The 25,908-nt window shown below is 34.2% G+C and overlaps 1 protein-coding gene across 2 annotated transcripts in view; it reads right to left on the bottom strand.

The window, feature by feature from the left end:
* The window catches only part of PPP4R3B (protein phosphatase 4 regulatory subunit 3B), a 67,573-nt gene that overhangs the window by 24,248 nt on the left and 17,417 nt on the right, over positions 1–25,908 (bottom strand). For both annotated transcript variants that reach the window (XM_036873968.1, XM_036873969.1), the window contains exons 4-9: positions 20,931–21,554; positions 16,029–16,106; positions 14,818–14,934; positions 13,201–13,317; positions 2,077–2,208; positions 880–982 (exon numbers count right to left, since the gene is read on the bottom strand). In XM_036873968.1, the coding sequence (XP_036729863.1) occupies positions 880–982; positions 2,077–2,208; positions 13,201–13,317; positions 14,818–14,934; positions 16,029–16,106; positions 20,931–21,554 (1,171 nt within the window). The remainder of the gene's footprint in view (positions 1–879; positions 983–2,076; positions 2,209–13,200; positions 13,318–14,817; positions 14,935–16,028; positions 16,107–20,930; positions 21,555–25,908) is intronic.

Genomic DNA, 25,908 nt, shown 5'->3' with positions numbered 1-25,908 from the left:
GCTTATCAAAGTCAGTCCTTTGTTTACACTAGTTGTATTTGGTAATATGATTACATAATTTAAATACTGCAGACTGATGAAATGTCACAGAACTGTAATATCTAAAGCTAAGTTGAATACAGCAGAACTCAATTAAAAAAATGATACCAACTTAGTCATACAAAACTATGAATACTTAAGTACTTAAAGGAAAGTACTTAAAACCATAGTAGAATTCTACACTCAGACTGCTTCAAAAATATGTTTAGGTTTTCTCTCCACTATAATAAACTGAGACCAGGAACTGTAGCTGATGAATTATGGGTGCAATTTATGTAAGAATGCAATATGGAAATACAATAAAAAAAAAACACATACAAAAAAAAAAAAAAAGCCTTGACCCTATACAAACTATCAGTAAATGAGCAGCATTTAAAGTTAATGTTTATAAACAGTTTATTTTTTAAAATTATTCTCTGCTTTAACCAACTTTTTTGATTAACCTAATAACCTGATCCTTATGTTTTGAAATTACAGAGTTTTTACTGTATTGCCAAATATGTCTCCAAAATGATGGTTACCTTGGATTTTGTAGGCAATATACTCTCTGCACTTACTCACTCTAACATTAACTCTAACAACTTTGGGAACAATCTCCTTCTTTTGCTAAGTGTTTACAGTTCTCTTCTTCAAGGTGTAATACTTTTTGCCATGTATTCTATATCATTCTCTACCACAGACACTCTGAAGCAAGGGAAATCATGATTTTACACTGCAGTTTAAAATTTTCAGTAGTAATTTCCCTGTCATAAAAAGCACCAAGTAAAGTGCCTGTTAGCTATAATACTTATCTCACTCTTTTAAAACAGAAATCATAAGCAGGTAAGTAAGAGTCCCCACCCTTTTCACATTTGTCTTCTGAAGTATTGGTCAAAAGTGGTGCTGTGAGGACATGCATACAATGGTTGTAGAAGAAATTTAGAAATTCACTTTTTTCAGTTTTCTGAAACATACAGAATTAAAAAAAATACTTTATTATCTTTATAATTAATAAAACATCTTCAAGAATTAGTAGTGCAGGTCATACACAAACAAGAGGTACTTTAAGATACTGTGAAAGAATCAAAAAAAACTTGTTATATTCACCTTAACCTTATTTCTGCAGAACTGAAAAATCAGATCTATTTCACATTACATGTTCAATAAAAATGAATGTAAGAAAAAGATCAGATAGCATTATAAGAAGTTTTTCCAGGGAAAACTATCTAAAACAATTTTTTTTCAAATACGCGTGGGATATGAAATGCAATGAAAAATCTATGTGAGAGCAACTTTAACCGTTTAAAATTTGAAACCCCAGATTTCACAATGTATTCAAATTTGAAAAAACACCAAGTTGATTTATCAAGCCACTAGAAATGTTACAGATTTTAGATTTATTTTTTTTAATTTTAAGAATTTATTACTTGGAAATTTGGAAAATAATTCCTTTTGGTTTTTTGGCCATTATTTTTTATATAACTGGTTCTATAAACTTGTAATGATTTAAAAATAATATACATTTTCTCTAAACTTGAGTGAAGTCTATAAAGGAGAAATATCCCAGCATTTTGAGATAACCACTGTTAATATTTTGCAATACTTCCTTAAGTCTTTTTTTGTGCTGACTCTTTTCCTTACGCAGTTAAGATCATTTGGTATATGTTTTTTTCTTTTTTATTGTGATAAAAAACATATAACATAAAATTTACCATCTTGACCATTTTTATAGTTCAGTAGTGTTAATTATATTCACATTTCTTTGTTTTAATTTTTAAGAGGTTAACATACAGAGGCCAAGGGTCATAAATAGAAGTGCTAACATTTTACCAAGATTTTAGCAGATTAAAATCTTGTATTTTGCTGCAAAAACAACTGCTAGAGGAACATTACTGCTACTTGAATTCTGAGTGTACAAATGTTTGAATATTCGTTTTTCAAAATTGTACAAATTTACAAAATTTTGATTTTTACATATATTTATACATAACTTATTGTATATAAAATAATCTAAAACTGACTAGACCAAAACGTTTCTATCGCAGAGTAATTTCTTACATTAGTTGTAGCCAGCATGTTCTCTGGATCAATTAGAGTACGAAGAAGTCCCATTAACTGAACAGCACCTCCTAGCTCAGGATCAGTGTCACAGATCATTTGTTCAATTACTACATTAATGAGAAGGATATCCTGAAAGAAAATGTGTTTTCTGTGAGACCTGGTTTGGATATAAGACAAACGTACCAGCTGAAAGAACAAAATCAGAATCATACAGGAAAAAAAAAAAAAAACAAAGAATGGATGAACTTATTTAAACCTTTTTTTCCTAATGTTTTCAAAGTTCTATAAACACACTAGAGCATAAAGAAACCCACTCAAAAACAAAACAACACAATGCAAAAATCAGAGCACACGACAGCTTACAATATCATCAACACAGGCAATGGAAAACAAAATCATTTACCAGAAATTCTTGTTCACTGGAGGTTCTAACATATTTTCAGTCTAGGTTTTAGCCTCAGGCATGAATTTAGAAGTTGACTAAACCCAAGATTACACACATCAAGTGATCAGGAACATAGATTATGTCAGCTTCTAACAAGAAAATCCTTTCTGACAAAAATATGAGAAAAAATAACCCAGTACACAGCTCTCCACAGGAGGTAAATGGGTACACATTGTGTTATATAATGATCTAAAGCAGCCAAATAGATTTATTATTACATTAGTAATGTTGTTGGGTCTTAATATAAAGAGCTACAAAGCAGCTTTGCAGATACAAAATTTACTTGCTTTCTGCCTGTATTTTAAAGGTAGATACCTTAAGCATTAAAGTAGGATACAAAGTGATGGTTCAGGTCAAAGGAAAAAGTTTTGACATCAACTCAGTGGATTTGAGCACAGGTTTATTATTGGGGGAAGAAAGGTAGTAACTGAAGGAGATGAAATAAGAGAACTGCATGGAATGAAGAAAAATTTGTTGAATTGGGAGAATTTTGTAAAATAATAAAAAGAAAAGTTCCAGTATAAAGCACATTTTGTAATTATTTTGCTTTTCTAGTCCCTCCCAAACTTAACATACTGTGTTATGCTAAAATATTTCCCTGTGAAACTGTGATATTAAATGCAATGAAGAACCATCAAAAACCATGTCATAGCAACTTAACTGCTTAAGATTAGAATCTCACCCTCTACCATGTCTCAAAATTTGAACACCAATGAATAATTCTATCATGGCATCAGAAACAATAAAATTTCTTCAAAGAGAAATTATGAAATATAATTCACAGAGCTACATTAATAGACTCAAGCCTTACTTCAGTTAGAGGAGAAAGAGCAAATTCTACCGTAATCCGCTCCTGTTTCTTATTCTGGTATGTTCAGCAAAGTATATCACATATAAAATGTTAAGATATTACAAAAGGTATCAGCTAGTGAGCTTTCTTCAGAACAATGATATGGTATTTACTTACTTTAAATTCATACCAGTGTGTACAACTTGGATTCTACCACTTAATTAGGGGCTCAGATAATTTGCTCAATTATATATAAGCAATTACATAAGTTCATTCCTCCTGCTACATAAATTCATTCATTTAAAACTAGGCCAAAAAAAAATATATATATATATATAAATGATGAATTTAAGTTACATCTAAATGAAAACACAGTTGCAAGAAAGACTTCTTAAGGTATAGCTCATATACTGAAATAATATTTCAATATATATACTTTTAAAGCTTTTTACCCTTCTCTCTCAAATGCAGTTTCTTACAAATCCTGCCTCGTAAGTACCAATACCAAATTCTGTTGGTCTACAAGCAAAGATAAAAGGGAAATGACCTGTGCTGACTGAGAGTCCCATAATCTGGTGACTTGTTGAAGTGAAAAAAGCCAATTTATATATTTCATAGTGAAATAGACTGCTACAGAGAACTATAGCCTTTTCAGGAGATAAAAACTGCCTTTCTCAAAGACGTGTAAAACTTCCTTGACAGACAAAGGTATATGCACCATTGAATGCTATTCTGTAGAACTTTTTAGGGTACCCGAGCTTGAGAAAGCAAGGGCACAGAGGTCAGTAGGTAAACGGGAACCTTCGGGTTTAAAAATTATGCTTAGAGGGGGCTTCCCTGGTGGCGCACTGGTTGAGAATCTGCCTGCCAATGCAGAGGACACGGGTTCGAGCCCTGGTCTGGGAAGATCCCACATGCCACGGAGCAACTAGGCCCGTGAGCCACAATTACTGAGCCTGCGCGTCTGGAGCCTGTGCTCCCCAACAAGAGAGGCCGCGATAATGAGAGGCCTGCGCACCGCGATGAAGAGTGGCCCCCACTTGCCGCAACTAGAGAAAGCCCTCGCACAGAAACGAAGACCCAGCACAGCCATAAATAAATAAATTAATTAATTTAAATAAATTTAAAAAATTATGCTTAGATAAGATGTCTAGAATACACAAGAAAATAATTTGGAAGCCTACTAAACAGTAGAGGAAGCTTAACTGTAAAGTAAGCTTTAGCAACAGTCTATGACCGTTTGCTCTCTAAGACCACCACTGGGTCAGAGAACTCACACTGACAGAAAATAGGCTACAATACAAAATAGAGCCCTGGAGGAAAGGCATCTTCCATTGCCTATCTCAGATGCAGCCACAGCTGAAAATGTCCTAAGGGAAGGAACCTAAGCTTTGGAAGAAAATGGGCAAGGAAAATTCTTTAGAGAACAGAACCAGGGACAGCTGATTTGGTTAATCAAGAACCTCCAGGGACAATAAGTCTAAGCTACTGATATTCAACAAATATTTGACAGACCAGTGCATCATAGCTGTGAATGAATGACTGCTGTATGTATGTTCTCCCTTTTCCCAAACAAAAGTAGTTTAATTGTGATGTTGGGGCAGATAAATTATCTTTTTGTTTAAAGGTCCCTGAAACATAAGGAGCCTTATCTGGACCTGAAGAGGACTGCACAACACCCAAATATTCTGGACGTGAAGTCTCCAGACTGGATACAGAAGTCTCCCTTGAGGAAAGGGTGAGTGATGAAAGAAAAGTGTATATGGACATTAGGTAGTTACAGAGATGGGCTGTGGCTGATACTACTATATGCCACCTTAGTCTCTATTCTCTTTGTCCTGCTAACAGAGCCCAAACTTTGTTCAGAGAGGCTATGTACTCAGCTAAAACGCTGTATTTCTGTTTCCATTGCAGCTAAGGGTGACTCACCTCTGGTCAAAGAAATACAAGTAAAAATTGCTATATGGAACGTCTAAGAAAGAGCTTTAAAATGAAACAGAAAAGCTCTCTAGCTCTCTCCATTTTGCCCTCTGCTCCCTTTCTTCTTCCTGCTTGGAGGTGGAATAGCAATCTTGCAACCTCAAAGTAACAGACATTAAGACCAGAAGCTCAGGATGACTGACTCATAAGATGAGTCTTCTGGCATCATGGAGCTGCTCCTTGACTAACTGTGACATGAATAAAACAAAATTTTTATTAGGTAAAACTATTATAGGCTGGTTTTTCTTTCTTGTTTTATGATTAAAACAATTACAATTAACATAATATCTACCCTCTTAGCAAATATTTAAGTATACAATATTAATTATAGGTAATATGCTATACAGTAGATCTCTAGGACTTGTTCATCATGTAAAAGTGAAACTGTATCTTTTGACTAATACCTCCCTGTTTCCTCTACTCCCCATCCCCAGGCAAGCACCATTATACTCTCTGCTTCTATGAGTCTATTTTATATTCCTCATATAAGTAGTACCATATAGTATTGTGTCCTTCTGTGTCTGGCTTATTTCACTTAGCATAATGTCCCCCAGGTTCATCCAAGTTGTCAAAAGTGTCCAGATTTCCTTCTTTTATTAAGGCTGAATAATATTCCACTGTATGTGCATGACAAATTTTCTTTATCCATTCATCTGCAGATGAACACTTCGGTTGCATCCATGTCTTGGCTACCATGAATAATGCTGCAGTGAACATGAAAGTGCAGCTATCTCTTCAAGATCCTGATTTCAATTTCTTTGGATTTATATCCGTAGTGGGACTGCTGAATCATATGGTAGTTCTCTATTAATTTTTGAGGAGCTTCCACACTGTTTTCCATAGTAGCTGCACCAAGGTACAGGCCCACACAGTGCACAAGGGCTCTCTTTTCTCCACATCCTTATCAAGACTTGTTACCTTTTGATTTTTTGATAAGAGCCATCCTAATAGGTGTCAGGCGATACCTCATTGTGATTTTGATGCACATTTCCCTGATGATTAGTGATGATGATCACTTTACCTGCACCTGTTGGCTATTTTTATGTCTCTGAAGAAATGTCTATTCAGTTCCTTTGCCCATTTTTAAATTGGGTTGTTTTTTTTTTTTTGCTATTGAGTTGTAGGAGGTCCTTACATGTTTTGGATATTAGTCTCTCATCAGCAATTGTGTACAACTCTACACTTTTATTCCCCAACCCACATACTATGTTACTGATATCAGAATTTCTTTTTATACTGTGTATCTATTAACAAATTTCTGTAGTTGTAGTTATTCATAATATCTTGTCTTTACCTTTTACACTGCATTAAAAGTGATTTACATACCACCATTAGATTATTCCATTGGTCTATATTTGCCTATATATTTACCTTCACAGCGAGATTTACACTTTCACATGCTTTCATTTTGTTGTTCAGTGTTCTTTCATTTCAACTTGAAGAGCTACCTTTAGCATGTCTTAAAAGTCAGATCTAGTTTTGACGAACTCCTTCTTCAGTTTTTGTCTGGGAAAGTCTTTTTTCTTTATTTCTGAAGGACAGCTTTGTCAGGTAAAGTATTCCTAGTTGGCAGTTTTTTTTTTCTTTCAGCACTTTGAATATATCATCCCATTCTCTACTGGCTTGCAAGGTTTTTGCTGAGAAATCCGCTGAAAGCCTTCCTTTGTATGTGATGCGTTTATTCTGTCTTGCTCTCAAAATTCTCTCTTCTCTTTGATTTTTGACAGTTTTATTATAATGTATCTCGTTGAAGACCTCCTTGGGTTGAATCTGTTTGGGGACATATGAGCTTCATATACTTGGATGACCTTATCTTTCCCGATAAGTTTTTAGCCATTATTAATTTAAACATGCTTTATGTCCCTTTCTTTTTCTTCTCCTTGAGACTTTCATAATGTATATATTATTTTGCTTTATGGTGTCCCATAATTCATGTAGGCTTTCTTCACTCTTTTTCATTCTTTTTTTTGTTCTGATTGGACTGATTTTAAACGGCCTGTCTTCAAGTTCTCTGATTTTTTCCTCTGCTTGATTCAAGTCTGCTGTTGAAGCTCTTTATTGATTTTTTTCAGTTTAGTCACTGTATTCTTCAGCTCCAGAATTTCTTCTGGTTCTTTTTTAGTTTCTCTTTGCTGAACTTATTTTATGTATTGTTTTCTTGATTTTGTTTAGTTATCTGTGTTCCCTTGTAGCTCACTGAGCCTCTTTAACACAATTATTTTGAATTCTTTGTCAGGCAGTTCATAATTCTTTTTTTTTTTTTATTTTTAGGGTTGGTTACTGGAACTTAATTTTGCTTCTTGTCAAGTTTCCCTGACAGCTCTCACCTAGATTTTGGAAGTCTCATGGAGGTATTCTTGTCTGTGGATGGTTGTTAAATCAGTGTTTCTGTTGCAGGGATAAGGGCTGGAACTTCCTATCTGCCATCTTGCTGACCTCACTCCTCATCTTGCTGATATATTAAGCCAAACTCATTCCTAAGTGATACATTAATTTCTTACGTCTTTCCTTTTTTCTGTCACAGGTCAGGCCTTCTTTTTCCAGTTATCTCCAGCTGTTAGAACTATCCTTCTAAAACCGAGACGTGATCAAGACATTCTTTTGCTTAAAATAGCTACAAGATAAAAGATTCACTCCTTAGACTGGTTGTATAGGTAGTAAATATTCTAACCCTGTGCTGTCCAATATGATATCCACTTGTCACAAGAGACTTTAAATTAAAATCAGTAATTCCTCAGTCACACCATCTACATTTTAAGTACTTAATAGTCATAGGTAGCAACTGGCTACCTTGTTGGATGGTTAAAGAATAAACATTTCCATCATCATAGAAACTGAACAGCACTCTCCAGGTCTTTTGTTACAGCTTCTTTGTTGAAGAAGGGAAAAGGAAAAAACAGACAAAGACAAAGCGAACAGACTTAGATAAAGAGAAAAAAAGAGGGAGGAGAAAGAGGGCAAAAAATGGGAATATTTCACAATCAATAATATCAACTGCCACACTCAATGATATTAAAGTCTTAAAAAAGTTGGTTTCTAAATCCTTGCGTCAGATGGGTTTTTTTTTTAGTATTTTGAAGTCTCATTTTAATAAAACATGAGTAGTTATTAAAGTAACACAAAAGAGACACAAATCCACAAACTGTTCTATTCTGAATAAGAGCCAGTCTTTTGCAATAAAATCTACTCTGAAAATAAACATCAACTCAGACTTCCATTTTTGGCCAAGATGAAGTGACAGGAACTAGATTTACTCTTTTACCTCAAACAACAACAAAAACCCAGACAAAATATATGAAACTACAATTGGTAATACAGTAAACATCAGCCAATGAAAGACACTGAGAGATGGGTAACAAATGAGATGAGCCCTATGATACATGTTAGGTATTATTATTATTAATTACTGGATTCTGCAAACTAAGTAAAAATCAACTTCTAAAAAACTGGAATTAACCATGTGTCTAGAGATTATGTTGTATATAGCAGCATGGAATAGTAAGACAGTCTTATCCCAGAGGTACACTCACCTCAGCTAACAATTAAAATTAGTCTACTACAATGCATTACTATACCCACTTCAAAGTAATAATGTGCTTTCAGAGACAATGAACAAATAGTTCCTAAGAAATGTAACTAATGATTTAACATTCATCAATGAACTAAAAGTATTACCAGCATTATAAGTTGTCTGTAAAACATGCTTCATTTTCTTAGCAAGCCTGGTGAACAGAAGGAATAGCTAAATTAAAAGACTCAGCCTCTAACTGCAGTACAGCTAATAACTAGCTATGTAAGTGACCTAACTCTTCCATGCCTATTTCTCCAATGGAACTAAAGTCTAGTGGTCACTAAAGTCAGACCACTCTCAAAATTCAAGCCAGCATTTCTAATTGCCTGTTAAAGTTCTTTATTGGCATTAAAACAAATCTAATTTTCCTTAACCTGCTTCTCCAACAATGGCATTAATCTGGCTAGAAAAGTCATGCTCAAGCATTACGGCAAAATAATCGAGATGTAAGACAAACTACAGGAAAATTCCTTCTTCGGATGTCAAACTATGACTTGATCTGAAAATAAGCCATTACAGAGTAACCCCAGTGAAATTATTCCAATGCTGGGTCACCAAAATCTATTCTAGAGAACACTCCCTTAAATTTACAGTCTTAAGAGGGCCCAATAACTCCTTTCCCATTAATGCTTGCTTACTCCCATGGTCTCTTTGTTTAACTTCTCTTTACACCACCATAGTAGCTTTGCAATTACAACCTTCAATTTAGAACCAGTTTCTAAATACTTGCAAAATTCTGGGGTCTAAGTCAGGGGTCATTAAACTACAGAACTACCTGGCTGGTTGTTCACTTTGTAAATAGTTTTACAGTAAAACATTTACTGGAACATAGCCACACCTATTCATTTTCAAACTGTCTATAGACAGTTCATACTGAAGTGGCAGAGTTATGACAGAGACCAGAGGGCCTACCAGTCTTATTTACCTTTTGGTCCTTTAAGAAAAGTTTGCCATCCTTCATTTAAATAGCAACATTTAAGTGAGTTTAACCACAGTTTCTGGGAGATAGTTCAAAGTTTTAGTTGTTTCTAAATCAAGTTTTAGAGAAACGATACTCCTGTTGGTTTCATCACACTCCAGCCTCATGCTATTCTTAGAAACACATACTTTTGTTTTTAAAGTACATTTAAGTGGGTGTAAGAATTTTTCAATATTGCCAAAAATACTGAAAATATATAATTAGCAACGGAGGGAAAGTTTTGGGTATCTACACATGGAATTTAGAGATTATCCCGATTATCAGGTGACATCTCTATTTTCTGATTGGGAAACATAAAGAACATACTTTATTTCATTGCTTCTAAGACAGATTTCTTAAAATTTTAACTTCTTGATGTTGAGATATATTTTATAACCTATGGCATTACACACTCACTGTTAGCCAAGTGGCAATCATGACAAAGTTACATGAAAAATTTGTACTTACACTTTCTGGTAAGATCAAGAAAATATCAGAAGCTGTGTAACTTAGATTCCATGTATATAGTAAATAAGAGGAGAAAGAAAGAATGGCAAGAGCAGGAAGAATATTCTGAGGTAACAGGATAAAAATAACTGATGTATGTTGTGGAAACACTACCAGTTTTTAAAAAACTAAATGTACAAATCATAAAAAAAGCTCATGCATATGAAATTTGCTCTTGCAGCTACTTGAATGAAGGTTACAAGTATTACAGAACCAATACTTCTTTCAATCCATTCTGATGTGTTCAAAGAAAGCAGCAACAGTTCTTCAAATTCTACAGAAGAACTTAATCTAACTTCTTTAGTCTGTGAAATGGCAAAACAGCCTGGACAAAGAAAACTTAAGCTCACTTTTTAAAGTTGGGGGAATTTCTTGGTATGATGTGTTGAAGGAAATGTTACTTCTGTACTATTCCTGACACAAAGAAATAACCTGAATTGAATCATGAGGAAACATCAGACAAATCCAAATTTTCGGATATTGGAACAGAAAGTTTTCATTTTTGTCTTGGGTAACAAGGGGATAACTGGGACAACAGATAAAATCTGAATTAGGACTGTAGTTAGATAACAGTATTGTAAAAATGTTATTTAATTTCCTGACTTTGATAATTATACAGTGGTAATGTAGAGTTTTAGTAGATAGACACCAAAGAACATAGGGGTAAAGGAGCACTGTGACATCATTTCCATACCTTTTTCTTCAATGATTCAGAAAAAATTAATTATACATTTATGTATGCAAATATGTACATACAAATACAAGCAAAGAAAGACAATGATAAAGCAAATGAGAAATAAAGTATTAACAATTGGGAATTCTGGGTAAAGTGTATATGGGAGTTCTTTGTACTATTACCGTAATTTTTCTGTAAATTTAAAATTACTTCAAAATAAAAAGTTAAAAATTGACACAATTTTAGGAAATAAAATGTGATATGTTCAATACAAAATACTGAACAGTCCACCCATAGAGATTAGCTTACGTATTTATTTTAAATTTCTTTTTATGGTAAATTTCGCTCTCTAGAATTATTTTGAAGCAAATTCCATGTATACAATTCTAGAAATAATTTAGTAAAAAATAAAATAACCCTAAAGCTAATATCATATCTATAGAAGTTAACATATGAATTTATTCCTAAGTGAGAAATACACTGAAAATACCTGCCAAAATAAGTAGTTCAGCAGTAGCTGTATTACTTATCCAGTCAGATTCTAAAAGAAGTTTTACTGAATGTTTCAAAGGTCATTAGCATAAAAATGTTTGAAATCTGTAGCACAGCAATTATTGCTAAATCTATCCTTCCAGCTTGGATAGAAATAATGACTATAGTAAAAAAAGTTAATATTGCTATTTCCTTGTGTCTCAACACATATTTTAATACTGTAATCCATGTTCCTAAAACCAAATCTGCTCCCACAGTAGCAGAAAGAAAAGTTTGAATGCTGTGCATTTCTTTTAAGACAGCATCAAAATATCAACTGCCCAATGAATACACAGGTAAGTTATTTCTTCTTTCTTTTAAACATTACTACCAACTCAATATAGTAGAATTCAGCATGTAGAATCCTTAATTTTGGAAATTAAAAAAAAAGTAATTTATCTTCATTTGTGGGCTAACAATTTTGAGGCAACAAAAATTTTAAATTGGAAAATTGTTAGACCTGAGAAAATTCAGGGAAATGAAAGACCTTGAAGACTGTGACTACAAGAAAAAGAGAAATTAAAAAGGGACTTTTCATTGTTAATGATCAGTAACTGCTTCCCCATGTCTCATGCATCAACTAAATGTAAACAAGAAAATCGTTCTAATGAAAACAGAAATAAAAGCTGTAAAAGTTAAGAATTCTAAGCTAGTAAATTATTATTCTCATAGTCTGAGAGATTTTATGATGAATGCTCTTAATCCCACACATCACTAAGGATGAAGCAACAGAAGTATTAATTTCAAAGTTATCTTTCGTAAAGGATGGCACTAAGATAAGAATTTCAACAGTGAGATTATAAACTGATTACTAAAACTAGGTATTTATTTCTTTAAAGTCAGATGTAGCATCATTTGGGTTTTTTAAACTTTAAAATATACTTAACACAAAATATTTCTTCTATTTCTTTTCTACTGCCTAAATAATAGCATTAGCCCAAACCCATTCTAAAACAAAATTGCTTTTAAAAAAAAAACACTGGAAATATCTAACAGATAGAATGTAAAAATCTAACTGGACATTAATAAAAAAATAAAACATATAAAACAACTATAGTTTAATTCAATAGTAACAAAAACATAAAAGAATCAAATAACATTGGGAATCTAAACCTTCTTTAAGAAGGGACATAATTGTATTTCAGTTATTTTCTATTTAACACTAACATATATTTAACATAAGAAAGGGTACTTCAATTACAGCTATATGTTCATTTTGTCTTTAAATAGGTTAAGGGGAAAGTTTAAATATTTTTGTAGTGGGAAAACACAACATTGGTTTCATTATTAAATGTTCATCCCCACTAAAAAAACAGACACATTTGAACCAGTAAAAGCAACTTCTTAGTTATACTAGATAAGTGCCTGACCTAAGGGTTTAGAATTATATTTCATTAGTACTTGAAACTTTTTTTAAAACCAAGAATTAAGAATTTGATTCATTAAATCTATTTATCTCAGTAATAGTTTGAATGCTTTTTTTTTTTTTTTACAATAAACAAATCAACTGCCACATATTCTGGCCTTGCCAAAGTCACAACTGATCAGAAATCTATTATTATTCTTCATAAACAGTTAAAATTATGGTTATGACTTTTCTCTCAACAGTTTGCAACCACTATTTTATAGGTAATTCATATAGAACCAGAGCATTATCACTTACGTCATCACTCTGCTGGGCTTCCTGCATTACAAATTCTCGGACCATGGATGGACTAAACTCTACTAGATAAGAAAATATATCTGTAGCAGCTGATCTGACTTGCAAATCATCCATGCCCTGATAAAAGGAAAATCAGGTTACTTAGAGACAGTGAACAAAAGTTATGCCTACGTTCCCCCTTTTTCTCCCAAATCTATGCCAAACAAATTTTTGGATTTAGACATGGTACTGGAATCAAAACATATAATCTCTCCCATCCTTTTCTTTTACAAATATTAAAAACTTTAGGCAGCTCAATGATTAGTTTCTGCCAGTTTTTTTCAGAGAATTTAAATTTAAGAATCAGCACAGGATTATAAAGCACTGCTTTACAAATGCTGCAAAAAAATTTGGGGGGTGGGAGGGAGGATTCTTGATTTAAATATATGCAAAAATGTGAATGAGGTCTCCTAGTTAAGGCTTCAAAACTTTCCAGAAGCTGTCTTTGGTCCTGTTTGCCAGTTACGCCTTAGTTACTGATTCTCCCTTTTATGACTCTCCTAATAGAGGATGATTTTGAAAACAATCTGGGTATTTTCACTCTTTTCCGTAACTTAGTTTTCTAAGGTAGTGATCTTGAATGCTTTTTCCCTATCAGTACATGAAGGATACATGATTCATAAGATAAAAACCTCCAGGTGATTCTGAAAACGTTCCCTAACTTAGCAGTTCTCAAAGTGTGTCCCAGGGAACCCTGGAGAGGGGTCTCACACACTGAAAAGGGGGGTTATAACACCCTTTTCAAAATTGCATGAGATTAAAACTATTTTCATAATATTATTTATTATGAAAATAAATATTAAGGCATTATTGGCCTTTTTCACTCCCAGTCTATCACAAGTATAGTGGGGTTTTCCAGAGGCTGCAAGATGTAATATCATAACACATTAAATGCAGACGCTGCTATGAGAATCTAGCTATCTTCTATTAAGCCAGGCATTAAAGGGATTGGCAAAAAATGTGAAACAATGCCACTTGTCTCAATTTTTTTGTTTTGGAATTTTTGTTTTGTTTGGAATTTTTTTGTTTTGTTTTGGAAAAGTTATTTTTTCCTGAAAGTTATATTAGTTATCTTAACATATAATGGGATAATTATTATCATTTTTAAATGAGTTAATAAATACTTAAAAATTTTCTCAGTTTTAATTTTTCATACAATAAATGCCAATGCATAAAGCTCATATAAACAAAAGTATGAGAATCACTCCCTTAACCCCATATTGTAGCACGAGCCCCCTTGGTCCAGTCTGCCCTTCTCCCATTCACTGGTCTAAAAAGGAAAGGTATTTTATTAGTTTCTATGAAACATACTTAATTTTGTTATAGAAGAGATAACAGTCTCGTAAAACCATGTGGGATTTTTATTTACTTGAAGCCATATTATATGAATCACATGTTAATATTACAAATTTAAGTTAATAAAAATCTGAAGAGGTTTTATGACTCACTACCAAATGAATCATAACCTAAAATTACAAAATTCAATATGCATTACTATAAAAAATTATTACCCATCCACAATATAAATCTATTACAAATTCGCAATTTCAAAAACATGAAAAGAAGCTATATAATTACCATTACAATTTCAAGAGCAGGAAGAATCCCCAACTTTGCCAAAGTTTTGAAAAATGCATCCCTGTTTTGAGGTTGTAATGTCTGAGAAAATGCACAAAATTCCTTGAAAAAATTAACCTGTAAAGTTAAGAAAGAATAGTGAGAAGTTGACACACATTAAAAGTAACCCTGGGGCAAACTGTAATGTGATCTACCACAGTGTGGAATTAACCTTCTCAGGGACCTAGAGTTTTTAGGGTATCCTGGCTCCTCAAAACCTAAAGAACATAGAAACCATGCTATAATAAATGGTGGCTGGGTTTTCAGGGAGCACTCATAAAGCACAATTCAATTTTTAAGAATTGTAAGGAACATCAGAGATTTCCTAGGATAAAGGGCTAATTTTATAAATGAGAAAACTGAGAAATAACTATACCAAAGATGACATGCCTGATTTTAAGTTAGCAATCTTTCATTACTTCTTTAGTATCTGATTATAAGTTTGAAAAATTGGCAAACTGCTGGTAAACAGCAATCAACATTCTCTTTCCCCAAAGCATGGTTACATCTCAAAAAAGTGATTACCAACACATTTGAAAGAAGAAAAACACTTCCAAGAACCGATTCATCATTTGTTTATTCAAGAAGGATTCTCCCTACCTCTTGTTTAACAACAACAACAACAAAAAGCATGTCGATAATGTATCTACAACCATAAAAATGTATGAGTTTGTAGTTCTGTCCTAACATAAACCATGTCTTGATTTTGTAATTTATAAGGCACATATTCCCTCACTGAGGGGAATAAAACCACATCAAAATATCTCTAAAAACTTCTAAGATATACAAAACAATAAGTTTTAGAAACTTTGCAAATAATCATTTTATAGTATAATTTAAATACAGGTGACCCTTGAACAATACAGGGGTTGGGGTGCCCGCCCTCCACTAAGTCAAAAACCTGTGTGTAACTCTATAGTAGGCCCTCCATATCTGTGGTTCCGCATCCAACCTTGGACCATGTAGTTCTGTAGTATTTACTATTGAAAAAAATCTGTGTCTAAGTGGAACCTGCAGTTCAAACCCACGTTGCTCAAGGGTCATCTGTTTATATCTTTCATACTAATTACAAAAATTTTTCTCTTAAATTAACAAGTTCAATATTAAAAGCTGTGTATGCCAAAAGAGTAAGTGCTCTTTAAGGGTGTGAATTTCAGTAATAAATAACTTACCAATTCACGGCGTTTATCATCATCCGTGGCCTCATCTGTTAATTGTGCAAAAACTTCAGACAAAAACTTCTCATCTTCCTACATGAGAAAAAATAATTACTATGAATTTAATAAAAGTATAAAGTTATACTCATTTATATGATTTCACAAACTATAATAAAAGTAGCTGAAAACCTAACAGCAATTCCATTATAAAACCTAAAATTCCAGGTATATTCATATTATAATTTTTAAAACTTGACTACACCATTCAATATTAGTTAGACATATTAATACCTTGTTTAATCAGAAACCTCAAATATAAAGAACTCTTTGAAAAACAAAAAATAGATATTCTAGAGGTCATGCATGAAAACTCTATTTACCTTAACCGAGAGCCTCTCTTAGCTCCCTTTCAGGGTCTATTTATTTATGCTTAATTTAAACATAATTCAAACAAGTTTGAAGATCTCATTATTAGTCCACAGTGGATTAGAAAAATGAGAGTTACAAACACGGCAATAAAGAACATTGAATTCTGGCAGTGATAAGATTATAAAGGTTAACTGTGATTATCTTTTGGTGATGGATTATGAGTGATTTTCTTTTTTGCTCATCTGTATTTTCCAATTTTCCATAATAAATATGGACAATTAAATTACAAAGGAAAAACCGACATGAATATTAAAATTCACTTTAGAGAAGATTTCCATCAAAACGTGCTGAAAGAAAGTTATGCTTTTAAGTTTCAGTAATCTTCAAAATTCACTTTTATGAAATATAATCTGAATATTTTTAAGTAATTAAAATAGCATAACCTAAAAATATTTGTAATAGTGATAACTGCATGGTTGATAATAAAATCAAAGCATGACATATAAAGGATATAGCTAATATACCTGCCCTTTTTCTTACTGTGAATCATCCATGAAGCGGTATCAATCCCTTAAAGCCTTTCTGAAATAAGGTAGAGCATATATGAAAAAATGAATGAAAAGCACTAGGTATGATCATGGAAAATATAACATGCTCTCCCGCTAAACATCCTTTGGAGCTATTCAAAGACACATCACTGACAGATAACCCGTTTTTTGACTCAGAATAGTGTTCCTTTTGTTATTTAGTTGACTCCTTTTGGATCTTATGTATGGAGGCCTGAATCATCTACCTTCTGAGAGAGTTCAACTACATAAATAATCTTTTACTTATCCCTCAAATCACTTTTTCATCTCAGTATTTTAGCTTTTGTTGAATAAGCACATATTTACCTCAACTTATACCTTTTATAAATTTTTATCTTCCTGCACCTCTCGCGGATTAAATCTTCCTTTCCTGTCTGAAGAGTTTTAACTTTTTCAGAATCTTTTCATAGGAAAATAGTTCCAGTTCTTTGATAAATGCAATTTCCCATTTAAATTCTTCTTATATGACTCATTATTTGTTTGCTGATGGCTAGAACTGCATAAAGTATTACAGAAGCAATTTCAAGTATTACAGTCTGCTAGGAGAATGCTTTCCGATTCCTAGTATATATTTTTTCTGATCTCTAACATTATTTTTGATATTATTCTACACAAGCACTCTGTTCCAATGTATTAAGGGAGCGATGATTGGTAGCTTAAAGCCTATCATAAATATAGCTGGAAAATTTCCCCTAAATCCCTGGTTCTTCAAGTAATTAAAGTAGTTTCTTTAGGTCACTTTTTCTTTTCTATTTCATTTTAAGAGCTTTTAATAAATCATAATTATTTTAAGTCAAATTGTGCATGTTTACTATTTTGGATAACAAAACCTTAAGGGGAAAAGAGGAGCTGCTCCTAAAAAGTCTGAAATCGAACTTTTTTCTTTGCGATGATGTAAAAATGGGCACACACACAAAACCAAAATCCCAAACCTAGGACCCATGCAACATTAAAAATTCTAAAAGGATCACATAGACACAGAAATTTAGAATTAGATGAGGCTTTAAGAGAGTACCTAGAGATTGCCTAATCTAATTTTAAAAGTCCATCCCAAAGAATGGATTTATCAGAAGCTAGCTAGTGATAAAGATGGATTTTGAATCCTGGTCTCCTGCATAATGAAGTTCTGTCACTCCCACAGCAGAAAATATGCCGGATAGATTCCTAAGTAGTAATCAAACCAAAGCAAAATATACACACAAACTAGAATGGGCCAAGTCCAGTATGATAAAATTTAATACTTTAAATCCTACACTTGAGTCCAAAAACCTCTAAAACAAAACCATATTATTGCAAAGTTGTTTTCTTAATGGTGTTGGAAGATTTTACATATTAATAATTGGGATGAAAGGTTAGAAATTTCTCTTTCAGTGCTGAAATCTTGCAAAATATGTCAAAAAAGAACTAAACCACTGATCCCACTGGGTTTGTTTTTCACTCAACTCTTACCTATGGAATAGTGAAAATTTATGTAACATGCTAAAATGTCAACATTTGAGATACCTGTCCTTAATCATTTCTAGTGCAGGGAAAAGTTAAAACTTCTTGTTCTGAAAAGGATCTTAACTCTATAGCTGTCTGTGTGGAAATAACCTCAATTTACTGGCTTTTTGGAATTTAATTTATAAAACATTTTAAAGTATCTTTCTCAATTCTGGACACAAGGGATTTTGATCTGCAATTAGGTAGAAAATTCAGGTTAACTAAAATCTTATGTCCCTACCATGGTTACGATAATCTCAACATGTATTAGAGTACATACTGGGAGCCAGTGACCACCCTAAGTGCTTTCATGTAATTTCTCAGTTAATTAACCTAATTTAGGCTAGGAGTTATCTATGTAGTTTTATACGACCTCATTTTGGTCGAGTTAGATAAAATTCTTACATTTTCACTTGCCCTATGTAACTAATGCAACAACAGGTTAATACTTATTTAAGAAGCTACAGATATGCATACTAGTTAGCCAGATGGGTATGTGGAAACATCTAATGCCTGCAGGGAAACCTCAGAGATGGGCTTTAGGAAATGAGCCTTTAGAGGCCAATGGCCATAATCTTGCTTTCTTCTCACACACTGTTGAAAACAGAATTCAGCATCACGGCTGGCACGTAAGAGATAACGAAGTGGTAAACCTTAAGTAAACAACAGGGAGCTCACGGTATCTGGCTATTTCATAAAATGCCTCTCAGGGACCAGAAATGAGTAAAACTTCATTTATATAACTTTCACAAATAGACCTATGACAGAATGTATAAAATGACATAGAAAGTTACAAATATTTACAGATTAGTTTGCATAATTTATTTTTAAAACATAAAAAGCCTTATGATTTACTATTATGGATTTGGCAACTCTTCTGAAGTCAACAGCAGTCATTTGAAAGCTACACTTCAGCTTCTGTCACTGGGTCCTTTATATCAACTACATTGACTGTGGGTTTATTTCCAGTCTCCTGAGACTATAACTTTTTCTGTCAGCAAGTGAAATGGCACCCTGAATTGTACAGTATGGTTTTAAAAAGTGGGTCCCATATATTATAAATGGAACCTAATGTGTAAGTCCAACTTGCCTCACACTTACTACTGTGGAATAATGAACAACTGTCTGGTGAAAGAATGATCTGGGAAGTAAACTCTATACAAAAGTAAAGTTATAATAGTGAATAATGGTTGGAAGTATCATGAAATGGAATCTCACAGGTAAGTACTAAGACAGACATTCTTAACTTTTTGGTCTCAGGACCCCTTCAAACACTTAAAAACTACTGAGGACCCCAAAGAGCTTTTATTATGTGGGTTATGTTTATCAGTATTTACCATAATTAAAACTGAGATGCTTAAAAACATTAATTTTCATTAAAAAATAAGCTATTATATGTTTGTATAAATATTTTTTATGAGAAACAACTGTATCATCCAAAATCATAAACATTTAGAAAGAAGAATGGCTTTGTTTTACATTTTTGCAAATCTCTTTAATGTTTGGCTTAACAGAAGACAGCTAGATTCTCACATCTCCTTCAGCATTCAATCCGTTGTGATACGTTGTTCTGGTTGAAGTATATGAAGAAAATACAGCCTCGCGGTGACAGGAAGTTGGAAAAGGAAACACTTCACAGACTTCTCTGAAATGGCTTCAGGTATGCCCAGGGGTCCACAGACATTACTTGAGAACCACTAACTACACTACGTACTATATAGTAGCAGCTCAATAAACTTAGTGACTGATGTGGAAATAACAAAGGCAGTTATGCAGGAAACTGTTAGTATACTATCACATGTAAAGCAAAATCTTCAAAATCATGCTTACCAAACTGTTAGGGTATAAAGGATTAACATGATATAAACATGGTATAAAACTCCTACTTTGAACTCAAGGAGACAGGATAAAATCAACCTCACATAGCAAATAATCTGACTATCATTTACTGAAAATTAATGAATGTTTCTCAATTCTGGCTGCACATCTGAATTATTTCGGAAGCTTTAAGCACACACACGCATATCCCCAATAATAACTAGGTCTCACAAAATGGAATAAAAAATATTTAAAAAAACAGCTGCTTCTGTTTGGGATGATGAAAAAGTTCTGGAAATGGATAGTGGTGATGGCTGCATAACAGTGCGAATGTACTTAATGTTATGAATTGTACACTTAAAAATTGTTAAAATTTTGAATTTTATGTCATGTATGCTCTACCACAATTTTTTAAATGCAAAAAAACAAAAAGTTAAAAAAAAAAACACCCAGCTGCATGATAGGACATTTAGAAATATAAAAGGTCACATTAAGAAATGATTCTTCTTCAGAAAACTATGAGATAAAGCCCTGTTTTCTATGCTTGATAGTACAATTAAAGTAAAAGAAATCTTTCAAAAGGAAGGAATGAACACCAGCTTAACTATTAAGGGTTGACTATCTGAAAACAAAATTATGAAGAACACCTCAGTTTACTTACCTGCAACATGCTGACTATTTCAACTTTGTTGAAGAAAATGAAAGATGTAAGAGTAGAAAGAAAATTCTCTTCAAAAACTGATGGTGTAGGCAAAATGATGTCCTGAATGTACTGTACCCTGTAAGTCTGATGTATTTTTTGCCTTAGTTCAGAGTCTGTTATTGGTATAACTTCCTTAAACTTTGCAGTTTTGGTCAAGAATTCTCTGTGCCTTTTTGGCTGAGCCAAAGCAGGGTCATATTCAAGGCATCCCACGACATCCATGATACACTCATCAGAAAACATTACCTCAAACAGAGTTGCCTTATTTAGGAATAAGATTCCTCTAATAATTTCATACAAATGGTGTAAGCCTTCAGTGTTTTCTAGGTTCTCACAAGCTTGGAACAGCTGCAGTAGTTTTTTAATATAGCCTTCATTTTCCAAGGCCAGAGCCAGCTTTTCCCTACGGATAGGTGAGGAGAGAACTGAGGTAACTAAGTCAGCAATCTCTTCAAGTTTATTGAGTTCACATGTGGGCAGGTCAATCAGATGACTGGTTTCAGGCATTTCTTCAAATCGTTCTTCTTCTGATTCATCAATGAGGTCCTGTGTGACTTCCACTGATGGATCCTTACCTTGAACCTAAAAATATCCAAGTACAGCTGGTTACCTTAAAATACAAAAGAATTCAGAATTTTGGGAATCAAATCACTGATCATTGAATTTTTTTTTTTAATAAATTTCTTTTTTTGGGGCCACGACTCACAGCATGTGGGATCCTAGTTCCCGACCAGGGATTGAACCCCTGCCCCCACTGGACTGCTGGAAGTCCCCTGACTAGTGAATTTAAGTAAAAATCAATACTTTCAAGGAATCAATACTAACACAGTCATTGTTAATTAAAAGTGAAGTCTAGAGGGGGAAAATACAACTAGTTTAGAGTCAGCTATTTGAGTCTTAAGTTACTGACTGCAGATGGTTTCACCTCTAAATTTCTGAACTTACAACTTGAGGTTAACTCTGATCCCTAATAACCTGAGTATTTCAGCTAACGTTATGTATGTTTGATATTAAATTATGTAATAACCACTTGCAGTTGTTTATTAAATTCACTCTACCTAGTACAGTGAATTTTGCAGAAAGTAACTCTTCTGTTGGTCCCCCCAAATCACTATGTATGACAAAGCACCATCAACTGGCTTAACAAGGACACTACTAAGTTCAAACCAAATTAAAACCCAACTCCTTGTATATTCAAGAGTAAGAAAATATGATTTCCTCAAAATACTTTTGAAATTCACTTTTGGAAAAATATTTGCTTTTGCTCTGAGCCTGAAGCTGATAAATAGACTAATAAATAAAGTGTATTCTTCTAAAAACTGGCATTCATTTAACATCTGTGATAAAGCCTCCAAGTATTATCTAGATAAAAATCACAACATAATGAATAAAGAACTGCTTTATGATTCAGGTTGACTACTTTATGATTCAAGAAAAGCATGGCTAACAAATTTTCTATAATGAATTACTCTAACAAAAAATGTTTAGAACTTTACTTTTCATAAATTTTTCTAATTCATAACCAAGAGTACAATCATCCTCTCTTCTCCACCTTAAAACATCCTGAATATCCTAAGCAGAAAAAGTTCCACAAATTTCCAAATCCACCAAAGCAATATATGAAAAAAAGACCTAAGAACTCAGAGAAAAAAGTAGACGGATACACTGATGCATACAAGATACTTTTTTTCCCTAGAGGAGTGAGAGTATTTCTTTCACTTCTGAGTTCTCAACAGAGTAGCTGGGCTTAGGGAGGACGACACATAAATATAAGAGAAAATATAAGTAACAAGGTCTTAAGAACAGTTCAGATAAAATGCCTTGGAAACTCAGAGGAAGGGAAACTCCAGCTCTTGGGGTGGGGGTGAGCAGAGAATACACGGAAGGAATCATAAAAGCAGTGGCATTTCATAAAAAGGAATGAAACTGGGTCATTTGTAGGGACGTGGATGGATCTAGAGACTGTCATACAGAGTGAAGTAAGTCAGAAAGAGAAAAATAAATATCATATATTAATGCATATATGTGGAATCTAGAAAAATGGTACAGATGAACCGGTTTGCAGGGCAGAAACTGAAACACAGATGTAGAGAACAAACGTATGGACTCCAAGGGGGGAAAGTGGCGGGGGGTGGGGGTGGTGGTGGTGGTGGGATGAACTGGGAGATTGGGATTGACATGTATACACTGATATGTATAAAACAGATAACTAATAAGAACCTGCTGTATAAAAAAATAATTAAATAAAATTCGAAAAAAGAAAAAAAAGCAGTGGCATCTGAGATTTTAAGTGAACCTACAAAGATAGGTAAGATTCTGATGGGAGATAAAGGTACTCAAAGTTCAAGGGGAAGAGCACAGAGCCAGAGAAATGGAAATATGTGACATGCATATGGCAAACAGCAAAAATGGAAATGTAGACTCCAGCCAGATCATCAAAAGTCAAGCTAAAACACCTGCATTACTGTTCAGGGAAGTGAATGTGTAGCACTGTCCTTTAGAAAGTAAGCTGGCATCAGCTGTATGAGACAAATTTGAAAATATAGATAAATTAGGGTGTTATTCCAAAGGCTACATGAACAACAACTGAATTTGGATAGCAATGTTGGGACAGATATGGGATAGCTACAAAAGAGAGAAGGAAAACACAATGACCCTATAGATTTAAACCCATCATTGGGAAGATTATGGCTTCTTTAACAAAAACTGGGAATGTGGGAGAGGAATGTTAGTAAGAGTTCAATTTATTAAGTTTGAGGTGTTTGAATATCCAGCTGGCAATTAAATCTGTGGGTCTACTACTCTGGAAAAAGAATAGGACAAAAGATAGAGATTTGGTATTAGGGTAACAGTTAAAGCCAGAAGACTCTGACACTAACCAGAGAAAAGAGAAAACGTAGTGTGAGGGGAAGGAAGAAGAATCAGAGGTTACAAAGAACAAATAAGAGAAAACCAGGAGTTAACTTACACTTCAAATGAACATAGTTTGCATATGTTTAAGAATAAAAACACAGCTTCAGAACCATGCATGTAACCACTAGGTTACAGCATGTTTATTTCTTTGTTATCTAGTATTATCCCTTACAAGCTTCCTGGCTTCATCCTGAACGTAACCCTGACTGATCTGATCTGTCAACAGCACATAAACCCAAGTGTCTACCTGGATGACAATAGTGCTGTCTACCAGATATTTCTGGTTCTCTCCCTTTTGTGGCACATAAGTTCATTGCTTCCATCAAGTTACATGAAGCTGTGTGACTTGCTTTGGCCAATAAAATGTGAGCAAAAGTGCCATGTATAACTTCTGGGAAGAGCTTTCAAAAACCAGTGCTCCGATTTGCTACCCTTCTTCCCCACTTTGCAATAATCATGGAAGTATTAAAATGAATTCTCTATCAACTTGGGTCCCTGAGAGGCTCTGCTGAGCACAGCCCCTTCCTCTCCAATATTGGTCAAACAGCATTAAGGGGGCTTCCCTGGTGGTGCAGTGGTTAAGAATCCGCCTGCCAATGCAGGGGACACGGGTTCAAGCCCTGGTTCGGGAAGATCCCACATGCCACGGAGCAACTAAGCCCGTGCGCCACAACTACTGAGCCTGAGCTCTAGAGCTCACGAGTCACAACTACTGAAGCCCATGCACCTAAAGCCCATGCTCCGCAACGAGAAGCCACCTCAATGAGAAGCCCATGCACTGCAACCAAGAGTAGCCCCCGCTCGCTGCAACTAGAGAAAGCCCCTGTGCAGCAACGAAGACCCAATGCAGCCAAAAATAAATAAATTAAAAAAAAACAGCGTTAAGGAAAAAAACCAAACTTTTGTTGTCATAAGGTTCATGGTAAGTCCACACTATCAGTAGGCTTCTCAATGAAAATTTCTCTTTTCCACACTCCTATCCTAGTCCCTTATAGCTACTGCTTTAATTTTTTTCCCTTTTCAAGGGTCAAACACTATTACTTTCCCCTTTAAGTCTTAGAGAGAACTTTTTCCCTTTGGGAAAAAAAGAGGCCATCAGTACTCAACTTCCTCCAACATTCTTCTTTTCCATCTCACAACTTATCTTCATCCAATTCCTTCATCTGTTTCAAAGAAAATGTCTCTACCATTTTCTGAGATTAGAACTTCCATATGTACTTCTGATTTTATGCTTTCTAAGAGTTCAATATGTATCAATTATCTTAGCTCTTTTTAAAACAATTAATTAATTAATTTGGTTGTGCTGGGTCTTAGTTGCCAGCAGGTAGGCTCCTTAGCTGTGGTTCGCCAGCTCCTTAGTTGTGGCACATGGGCTCCTTAGTTGTGGCATGCGAACTCTTAGTTGTGGCATGCATGCGGGATCTAGTTCCCTGACCAGGGATCGAACCTGGGCCCTCTGCACTGGGAGTACAGAGTCTTTTTTTTTTTTTTTTTATAAATAGGTATTTTTTTTTTATAGTGGGTAATGTGAAGACTTCAGATGAAATAGATTGAGAAACTGATTGGAAATTGAATGCAAACTAAGACCACTTGACTGTTACTGAAATGAATAGCCCAGTTTGCTTTTTTTTTTTTTAAAAGAAATTCACGTTCTTTTACTTATTTATTTATTTATTTATTTATGACTGTGTTGAGTCTTCGTTTCTGTGCGAGGGCTTTCTCTAGTTGCGGCAAGTGGGGGCCACTCTTCATCGCGGTGTGCGGGCCTCTCACCATCGCGGCCTCTCTTGTTGCGGAGCACAGGCTCCAGACGCGCAGGCTCAGTAATTGTGGCTCACGGGCCCAGTTGCTCCGTGGCATGTGGGATCTTCCCAGACCAGGGCTCGAACCCGTGTCCCCTGCATTGGCAGGCAGATTCTCAACCACTGCGCCACCAGGGAAGCCCTGGGAGCACAGAGTCTTAACCACTGTGCCACCAGGGAAGTCCCTTAGCCCTTGTTTTTGTAATTTCTCTCTCCCCAAT

This window comes from Balaenoptera musculus, chromosome 13, assembly GCF_009873245.2.
Source record: "Balaenoptera musculus isolate JJ_BM4_2016_0621 chromosome 13, mBalMus1.pri.v3, whole genome shotgun sequence".
In the NCBI taxonomy this organism is placed as follows: Eukaryota; Metazoa; Chordata; class Mammalia; order Artiodactyla; family Balaenopteridae; genus Balaenoptera; species Balaenoptera musculus.
Note: the sequence above shows the minus strand (reverse complement) of the source record. Positions and strands in the feature narration are given on the sequence as shown.